General features: G+C 56.6%; 1 protein-coding gene across 2 annotated transcripts; it reads right to left on the bottom strand.

Annotated features, from left to right (window-relative positions):
* Window positions 1-551: 551 nt before the first annotated feature.
* On the bottom strand, window positions 552-8,728 carry KEAP1 (kelch like ECH associated protein 1). 2 transcript variants are annotated; one of them, XM_036109273.2, is made up of 6 exons: window positions 8,345-8,728; window positions 5,634-6,319; window positions 3,151-3,836; window positions 1,887-2,092; window positions 1,445-1,621; window positions 552-1,289 (listed from the first exon to the last, which is right to left on the bottom strand). In XM_036109273.2, exons 2-6 carry the CDS (start codon window positions 6,270-6,272, stop codon window positions 1,123-1,125), a joined length of 1,875 nt encoding a protein of 624 aa, XP_035965166.1. In that variant the 5' UTR covers window positions 6,273-6,319; window positions 8,345-8,728; the 3' UTR covers window positions 552-1,122. The 2 variants fall into 2 exon arrangements, with proteins under 2 accessions (XP_035965166.1, XP_035965165.1); XM_036109272.2 differs by lacking the exon at window positions 8,345-8,728 and adding an exon at window positions 7,960-8,114.
* Window positions 8,729-9,665: the final 937 nt, after the last annotated feature.

Here is a 9,665-nt window from a genome sequence, read left to right as displayed (position 1 = left end):
CCCTCTCCCACTCCCCCTGCTTGTGTTCCCTCTCTCGCTGTCTCTCTCTCTGTCAAATAAATAAATAAAATCTTAAAAAAAAAAACCAAATAGTTAATTGGCTTAAGAAGAGATCCAGGCCGTATGTTGCCTTCACACGAATTGTTCAGAAGAGACCAGGTTATATTGAGCCCTTTGCCTAAGAAAATTCCCAAGAACCCCTTTTGTCCTAAATAAAAGGCTATCTGTGTTATTGAAGCGCATACAAATGACTGGATAGATTTTCACCGATTTGGAAGGCATGTTGGGGATGGTTTGCCTTAAAATAGAACTCCAGGGAGCCCTAAAAGAGAGGTGTCAAGGAGTTAGGTCATTGTCTTCAAAGCAGCCCAATGTGACAAAGTGAGCCCTGTGTGGCTTGCCTCCGGGGAGAAAGATGCCCTACATGTCAAGATGCGATGGGCAGAGATAACGACCTGGTTTCAAATTCAAACTCAAAATCAAAGACTTGAGTACGTTTCGGAAGAGTCCTTTCTGTCCCCGGGTTCGAGACCTCCAGCTGAGAGCCCGGGTGGAAGACGCTAGTTAGTTTGTTCTTTATTTTCATTGGAAAGTTATATGGTTACTTATCAACAAAATGTCCAGGGCAGAGATATCCAGTGGTTTCTATGTACAGGCCCATCCCTGGGGTCCACACCTCCACAGGAGCCTCACCCGTGAGGCCTCAGCTGGCTCCTTCCCAGGCCTCCAGGAACCAACCACAAAGACACAAGAAACAAAAACCCGGCCTGACCTAAGCACCTGCTTTCACCGCAAAGGGAGGTGGCGGCTGCTGGTGTGGGACCCAGGCCTATTCTCAGGGTAGTGGGTGCAGGGGCCTCTCTTCCTGGGAGCCTGCCCTTCATGCACCCCCCCTCCCAGGGAGGCTCTCTTGGACACTCCTGGGACGACTCTGACAGGCTCGTGGGTTCCCGCTCTGGCCTTCTTTTCTTTCTAGTTGTCATTTGAACACTGAGGCATCTCAGCCTCCCATCTTGGAGGATAAGCATTTGCTCTGTCGCCTTTTCTTTTTGTCCCTGTTTTTGTACAAAAACAACCATACTATCGATCAGACCATTTTTTTGCCCAAGAAACTCAAGTGGCTCAACAGGTACAGTTCTGCTGGTCGATCTGCTTCCGGCAGGGCTCCATGGTGACAGCAACACCCACCCCGCTCCGGCCCGATGTCATGTGGGTCACCTCACTCCAGGTGTCTGTGTCTGGGTCGTAACACTCCACACTGTCCAGGAACGTGTGGCCATCATAGCCTCCTGCCGGGAGAGCAGAGGAGACAGTCACCCCCTCTGAGGGGAAAGAAAGAGGGAGAAGGAACCCCAAGGAGCCTTCCTCCTGGGATGTGAGCCCGCCCCCCAAAGATGGGGTTAATCGGTCTTCTCCACCCAGGCCCCTGCCCCCAGGGCCTCACCGAGAACGTAGATCCTTCCCTGGTGCACAGTAATCCCCAGGGCACTTCGCCGATGCTTCATGGGAGCTACAAAACTCCACGTTTCTGTCTCCACGTCGTAGCGCTCCACGCTGTTGAGCTGGTCCTGACCATCGTAGCCTCCCGCAGCATAGATACAGTTGTGTAAGACACAGACTCCTAAACACACCGTGCACAGAGTGACTCCAGGGCCTGGCTCTGGGGGCCCCAGGCCCCACCACCCCTCTCCCCTCGCCCCTCTCCCGGGGCGCCCTTCAGAAACAAAGCGGGAAGACAAGAGCTCCCACTGTCAGGATCTAGCTCTCCTGTGCGTGCCCCAGGGTTTAAGACTGGAACGGGAAGCCTCCCCCAGGTCTTGCCGAGTTTCAAGCCCAGGAGTGGGAGAGGGTTCCTCCACGCTCCCCTCCCGGCAGTGCCCACCCACCTGCCCCACTCCGGATGGTGTTCATGGGTGTGATCATCCGCCACTCATTTCTCTCTGGGTAGTAACACTCGGCTGAGTTGAGGCGGTTTGTTCCATCAAAGCCCCCGACGGCATAGAGCAGACGGTTGAGGACCGCCACTCCCACCCCGATCCTTCGAGTCAGCATTGGGGCCACCAAGTGCCACTCGTCCCGCTCTGGCTCATACCTGCAAGGGCATAAGAACGATGACAACAGCGATCACAGCTGACCTGTGTGGAACACTATGACCCGACATGCTGCTAGTTCCTTCTGCACTTGAACTCTTTACTCCTCATAGCTTTTCTCTGAGGAAACAGGTTCACAGCCATCATCTGCTCAAGGTTACCTGCATGTCTGCTGGACGCTGGTGGTAGCACGACCATACACCACCTGCCAGGCCCTGTACTGCGTGTTGTTAGCTCCCCAAAACCCCACTTAGCCGGTCGGGCAGGTGGTTCTCATCATCTCCCACTTCCCCATCATCTTCAGACGACAAGACAGAAGCACAGAGGGAGGAAATGGCATGTCCCGGGTCACGAAGGAGGTGGGGCTGGGGGTATGACCCAGCCTTCTAGGACACCAGAATCCTAATTCTAACAACCAGGCTACCACCCACGATGGTTTTTTTCAAAGTGTGGTGTCTGTTTAAAATTCCCATTCCCCAGCCTCGCTCCAAACCCACCAATGCCAGATCTCCAGCAGTGGGCCAGGGAGTTTGTTCTAACAAGTTCTCCAGCTGAGAACTGTATCATGGATCAAGCTTCTGGAAGAGGAGAAAGCAGAGGACTGGCTGTGCAAAAGTTGGAAGCCAAAACTGCTCAGCCTCTAAACACAGGGTCACCATGCGGTTGTGTCGGTTGTGCACTGCACAAGGGGGCACCTTCCACATAGAAGACCTCAAACATCTGTTTATTATGGCAGTCTGGGGGCAGATGGCAGTGAGGTGTCATGTTGTAATAAAATTAGCGTTTTACAACAACTTCAAACTGAAAGAACTCTTTCCAAATCTGCAGTTGTTATGGGTTTGTGACAGCCCTGTGAGCAATTCCCAGGCCCAGACACATCATCCAACGTCACTGACCATAAATCTCCCATGGATTTAGCTTCACCTGAGGCTTCCACTCCCTGAAGGCAGAGCACAGAGACAGGCACTCAACAACAGGGGGAATCCCCAAATGCCAATGGGTTCGGCCCTTGTTAGCAATGGGAACCTCAGAGCCCACCCCTCCGGGCCCTGCCACTCACCGCTCCACACTGTTGTGGTGGATGCAGCCATGGGAGCCACCAACGGCATAGATGTGCCCATCGATGACCCCAACCCCGATCCGATTGCGTGGTACGCTCATGGGGGCACAGGGCGACCACTGGTTGGTCATGGGGTTATAGCAGTCCAGCGCATTGGAGTCGGTGTTGCCGTCGGGCGAGTTGTTCCGGCCACCCACAGCATACAGCAGCCCGCCCACGACGCAGCCGGCCAGGCCACTGCGAGGGACCTGCAGGTCTGCCAGTCGGAGCCAGGTGCCATCACTGGGGTTGTAGGCCTCCAGGTAGCTGAGCGACTGGCGGAAGTAGCCACCAGCGGTGTAGATGAGCCGGCCGACTTTGGGCGCCCGACAGGGCATCACCTGCGTGGGCTTATGCAAGGTAAGCTCCTGGAAGATCTTGACCAGGTAGTCCTTGCAGCGGGAGTCCGACTGCAAGATCTCGCACTTCTGCAGCTGCATCTGCAGGAAGTGGGGCGTGAGGGAGTGGCAGCGCACGGCACGGAGCAGCGCCTGCACGTAGAAGCGCCGCTGCTCGCAGTCGTACTTGACCCAGTCGATGCAGGCGTGGAAGACCTCGGACTCGCAGCGCACGTTCAGGTCGTCTCGGCTGATGAGCGTCACCAGCTGGCAATGGGACAGGTTGAAGAACTCCTCTTGCTTGGCCACCTGCGGAGGGCATTACTGTGACAGGCTGACTCCCCTCAACGGCGGTACGATCGCAGACAAGTCACTCAACCTGCCTCTGACAATCTCAGTTTCCTATTTTGTAAAACGGGGATTCAAATAGCATGAACTTCATAGGTTGTGAAGGTTAAATGAGTCAATACTACATGCCAGGCATATAGTACGGAAGTACTCAGGCGAATGGGCAAAGACACAATGTACTATGTACCTTTTTGTATCATTTTGTGCTTGAACTACAAGATTGTTACCTTTTTTTTTTAAACAAAATTACTTTTTCAAAAGGGTAGATTGACTAAAAAAGGAAAAAGTAATAGCCATAGAATATTCTAGAAAAGTGTAGGCTCTAAAGAAAGAAGGCTGAGCTGCAACTTGGCCCACTACTTTCTAACTAGGTGATCTTGGGCAAATATCGGAAACGCTCCGTGCCTTGGTTTTCATCCTCTGTAAAAGAGGGATTATATTAGTAGCTACCTCATAGCTGGGCTACTCCTAGGGTATCCAGGGCCCCAGGCAAGTATTTCTTGTCAGGCACCAGTCTATATAAATAATTTCAGTCACCCGACATCAGCAGGTCACCAACACTCTGGTACCCCAAGCCCACGCAATCCCTTTAAAGAAACACTGTGCAGGCCTGTGGAAAAGCCCTGCTCACAGACCACCTTCCTGGAAGCCATAGGCCCTCGGACTAATGCCAGCGCTCCTCATCTGGTCAACCCCACATGTGGGGTAGAGGGAAAGAGAACATCTACCCCTTAAGGAGAGAAATGGAAACCCGGGCGGTATCTACCTCAGCTGATCCCGGCCACTGCGGGAAGACTTTGAAAAGTTCCAGGAAGGCCCTCTAAAGCACGGGACTCCCTAAGGCGTGGGGCCTGGGGTACAGCCCTGTTGGGCCACACCTTAGGGTGGTACTTCCTCACAGGATAGTTGGGAAAATCCAATGATTTAAAGAATGGAAATCACTTAGAACAGGGGTTGGCCCACAGCAAGTGCTCAACAAACACTTATTATCATCATCATCCCAAGGGCACAACCTCTAGTGGCTGCCACCCAAGAATTTGGGCTCTTCATTGTGATTTTACAAGGAATCTGTTATCTTCTGCTCACAACTTCCTCCACTTAAAAACGAAAATGAAACCAAGAACAGTGTAAGGACAACACTGCGCTGACCAGAGAAAACACGTCTAAGGGTCACATTTGAGGGAGGCAGCATGTCATGGGTGTTTAATAAATATTTGCAGGCTGTCTGAAATATCGGGCCCTCCTTTAGCGCACCCCAGGGTTGAGCTGCTGTCCGTGTTCACTGCACCCTTCCCTACCCTTGGCCCCAGAGAAGCCGGGGAGCCTGAGACAGACCCAGGAAGCTCTCACTTTCCTCAGCTGTTTCCCAGAGTCACCCCAGATGTGTAGACTAGGACCCCAGAACCCCATTTTTCTCCAGCTCCCTGATCGGACCCTTCACATCTCTTTTTTTTTTTTTTTTAATATTTTTATTTATTTATTTGAGAGAGAGAATGAGAGAGAGAGAGCATGAGAGGGGGGAGGGTCAGAGGGAGAAGCAGACTCCCTGCCGAGCAGGGAGCCCGATGTGGGACTCGATCCTGGGACTCCAGGATCATGACCTGAGCCGAAGGCAGTTGCTTAACCAAATGAGCCACCCAGGCGTCCCAGATCGGACCCTTCACATCTCAAGGGAAGACAGCGATGTCCAACCATCTGTCCCTGGTCCTTCCGATCCCGCCCCCAGGCCCTGGCTCCATGTCTCCTCCCGGCACTCACCTCTCCGAAGTGCATATAGATGTATTCGCGGGCGCGCTGATGCAGCTCGGCGCAGCCGATCTGTTCGGCGAAGTTGGCAATGCCAATGGCGTTGCTGGGGTCCAGCTGCTGCACGAGGAAGTCGCTGCAGGCGCGGACGACGCTGTCGATCTGGTACATGACGGCGCCATTCATCACGTGGAGCACACACTTCTCCCCCATGGAGATGGAGGCCGTGTAGGCAAACTCAATGAGGCGCTCCATGACCTTGGGGTGGATGCCCTCAATGGACACCACCTCCATGCCCTGCTCCCGCAGCCCATTGGTGAACATGGCCTTGAAGACGGGGCTAGATGAGGCCAGCACCACCTTGTGAGCCATGAACTGGGCGGCTGGCGCGTCCTCATATTTGACCTGCAGTGTGACATCACAGAGCTGCTGGCTGAGCCGCAGCTCGTTCATGATGCCAAAGGCCTGCTTGGTGTGGTCCTCCAGCGTGTAGCTGAAGGTGCGGTTGCCGTGCTGGGAGGGCGTCACCTCGGCTTTGCACTCGGTGGAGGCGTACATCACCGTGTCCCCTGCCCCCTCAGGGCGCTGTGACCTCAGGGGAAGGAATCGCGTGCGGGCCCCAGCCCCGCTAAGCCTGGGTTCCGGCTGCATGGGGTTCCAGGTGACAAGGGACAACACCACCACTGGCACTCAGAGGCCTGGAGGAGGGAGAGCACAGGGCTGGGGGCAGGGCCTGGGGGCAGGCCTCCTCTTTTTTAAGATAAAGTGACTCCTAGACCAGTTTTCCTTCCCAAGCCCAGATGAAGCAATGTCCATTTGTGCTCACTAACTGCCACATGGCCTCAGAGCCCAAGAGTCCATCTTAAAACACAGGTCGGATGATGTCCCTCCCTTGCTCAGAATCCCCCTACGGCACAAAGAGTAAAACCAAACTCTGCAATGTCCTACTAAGCCGTACACAGTCAGCCTCTGTCCACCTCTTTCCTTTGCTCACTCTGTTCCAGCTAGCTGGTGGCCCTTCCCTTCCTAGATAGAGCATGTCTAGCTCATTCTTTCATTTACCTCACCAACGTTTATTGAGTATCTACTGTGTGCCAGGCACTGTTCTGGGCACTGGAGACACAGCAGTGGAGAAAGGCAGACATAAACTGTGCCCCCCTGGAGATGACACCTGGGGAGAGATGGGCCATAAGTAAAATAAGCAAGACTTGAGTAGAAATTGCGGTTGTGAAGAAAAGGATAACAGCGTTGGGATAGTGTGACTTGGGGCAGTTAGTTTAAATCCGGTAGTCCAGGGCTCTGTTAGAGCTGACACAAGAAGGATGTACATGTGAAAGGGGTTTTCCAGGCAGAGGGAATGGCAAGTGCAAAGGCTCAGAGGCAGAATGAGAGAGACAATCTGGAGAATCAGGGAGGAGTATAATGAGAAATACTACTAAAGGGCAGGTTTCCATGAAACCTGTAGAGTCCAGAGGGCCAGGGCATGAGCTGTGTTTTGAAAGATCCGGCTGGGAGAAGAGGGGGATCTGCAAGAGGCTCCCCAGGTTGGCCATTTATCTTTCCCGGACTCAGAGCAGAGTCATCTCCTCCCTGTTTTATTTCCGCCACAGCACTTGTCAGAAACCGAAATGAGCTCCGTGGCTTGCGTGTTGAAGGATGGCCCATGCCTCTGGTCCTCAGCCCCAGGGCTTACGAAGGCAGGGAGCCCCGTGTAGGTCAGGGCTGTGCCCACCCTCGCATGTGCTCCCCCACGTCCCGCCTGGGGCCTAGCTCAGGGGTCAGTAAGCGAGTGGCTGGCCGGCTGCCCACTCCCCCGTGCCTGCCGGAGCACCCTCCTCCACCGGGCCCGGGGCGCCGCTTGGCCGCCTCTCGCCGGCTGAGGCCCCTGTCCTGCTTCTTGGTCTTTGGCCAGTCGGTCAACGGCGCCCCTTGGACACTGGGCACTTCCCCCCTCCCACCCACGAAGCGATGAGCGGGGGACTGCGCATGTCCTGCCTGAGCCGCCACCAAGGCCTGGAGAAGGGAGGAAGTGACCCCTGCCGCGCGGCCTTTCCACTGCCAACCCCAAGGCGCCGACCGAGCTCCCCAGCGCGCCGGGCTCCCGGGCCCTCGGTCCGAGGGGCACTCCCTGGGCCTCTCGCCCGGCTTGCGTAGCTCCCGGGCCACCTCTCGAGTCGCGCCGTCCAACAAAAGCCTAGGACTCGAGCCGCGCCCTCCTGGCCCTCCGCGAGGCCGCGGGACCCCCAGGGCGACCGGACCCGCGGCGCCCCGTTCCCCGACCCCCGGGGCACTCCCGGCCCGCCGTTCGCACGGCCCCGGCGCAGGGCGCCTCACTCACCCCGCCATGGCCGCGCTCGAGCTCCGCCTCCGTCGCCCAGGCCCGGGCGCCTCCATCGCTGCGCGCCGGGGGGGAGGCGCGGAGCGCGCGCAGGTCACCATGACTAAGCAGAGCCGGGCGCCGGCCGTGTCAGAATAAAAGTCCCCGCGGCCCCGGGCCTCCGGCGGCGGGAAGGGCAGAGGGGCCGCTCCCCCCGCCCCCGCCCCCGCCGCCAGTCACCGAGCTGCGCAGCCCCAGCGCGGCGACCACTCCGCCCGTCAGCGCGGCGCGGCGCACCCAGCCGCGTGGTCGGAGCCGCGGGGAATCAGAGCCTCGGGTTCGAGGCCCGGCGCGCCCCTGCCTGCGCTGGAGATCGGTGGACAGCCCTACCGGCCGGCGCGCTCACCTCGGCCCCCGCGTAGCCTCGTAGCTCTTGCCGCGGGGTGGGGGTGCCCGGGGCACCGAGGCGGCTCCCGGCACAGTGGTGCCACCCGCGCGCAGAGCTTCCGGGAAACCCGAGGGTCCGCGGCCCGGCCGGGGCGGCTCCCGCTTAACTTTCGTTATGGGGCGCCCGCGGGCGCGTCCGCAGTCGGGGGACCTTGGCTCTGGGGGCGGCAAGGCCTGCGGGGTCTTGGACGTCGGGTGGGGGGCGGCCTCGGGTCCGCCGGGAAGGAGGCAGGGAGAGGGCGGAGAAGCGCGGTAGGGAAGGAGCCGGGATTCCCCGCCCTTCCCGCAGGTGCCCGGTGCCCCTGGGCAAGGAGCGGGCGAGGGCGCAAGGCCGGGGGGTGGGGGTGGAGGGGGCGGCCCGGTCTGTCCCCACTTCGCACTGTCTCTTCCATCCGCCCAATTTCGTCATCTCGGCGCGTGCCTCCTCTCCCCCACGCGCTCTTCTCCTTTTTTTTTTTTTTAATTTTATTTATTTGTCAGAGAGAGAGCGCGCGCACAAGCAGGGGGAGCGGCGGGCAGAGGGAGAAGCAGGCTCTCCGCTGAGCAGGGAGCCCAATGTGGGACTCGATCCCGGGACCCTGGGATAATGACCTGAGCCGAAGGCAGGCGCTGAACTGTCTGAGCCACCCAGGCGTCCCCCGCTCTTCTCCCTTTAACCCCACACAGCTTAGGCCTCATGGTCCAGTGGTCGCAGGATCCTGCTTGAATTATTTACCTATTTGGCTTTTCCTTGTCTTTATTTTTTAGTTACCTCCAATCTAGAGGCGCGTGAAGCTGGCCTACAGGGGTCTGAAGCCTGGCTCTGCCACTTTCTAGCTCTTCAAGGGATAGGTCCATAACTCAACCTGTTTACACTTCAATTTCCTCCCTGGAAAATGGTAATAATACTAGCACCTACCTGCTAGGTCGTCCGGAGGACGAAATGCAAATGCTAGTGCCCAATAGATAGGAACAATTGTTATTTTTCATGGCAAGGGATACTGATTTGCCATTTATGCTGATTATGATATGAAGTTCATTTTTATTTTTTTTTAATATTTTATTTATTCATTTGCGACACAGAGATACAGAGAGAGAGCATGAGCAGGGAGAGAAGCAGACTCCCCGCTGAGCCAGGAGCCCAAGCGGGGCTTGATCCCAAGACCCTGGAATCATGACCCGAGCCGAAGGCAGACGCTCAACCATCTGAGCCACCCAGGCGCCCCTGAAGTTCATTTTTAAATGTACTTATTTTTAAAAGAGCCCATCTAAGCCAAACTATGGGAGCAGCCTAAGTGTCC

The sequence above is a fragment of the Halichoerus grypus genome, chromosome 1, assembly GCF_964656455.1.
Source record: "Halichoerus grypus chromosome 1, mHalGry1.hap1.1, whole genome shotgun sequence".
NCBI classification, from domain to species: domain Eukaryota; kingdom Metazoa; phylum Chordata; class Mammalia; order Carnivora; family Phocidae; genus Halichoerus; species Halichoerus grypus.
This window is presented reverse-complemented; position numbering and strand designations above follow the sequence as displayed.

Excerpts from the sequence above, each read along its gene's own strand:
- KEAP1 (XM_036109273.2), bottom strand. The coding sequence starts at position 6,272 with ATGCAGCCGGAACCCAGGCTTAGCGGGGCTGGGGCCCGCACGCGATTC. Across the intron at positions 3,837-5,633 it reads TCTATATGCACTTCGGAGAG|GTGGCCAAGCAAGAGGAGTT; the intron begins GTGAGTGCCGGG and ends TGCCCTCCGCAG. Across the intron at positions 2,093-3,150 it reads CACCACAACAGTGTGGAGCG|GTATGAGCCAGAGCGGGACG; the intron begins GTGAGTGGCAGG and ends ATGCCCTTGCAG.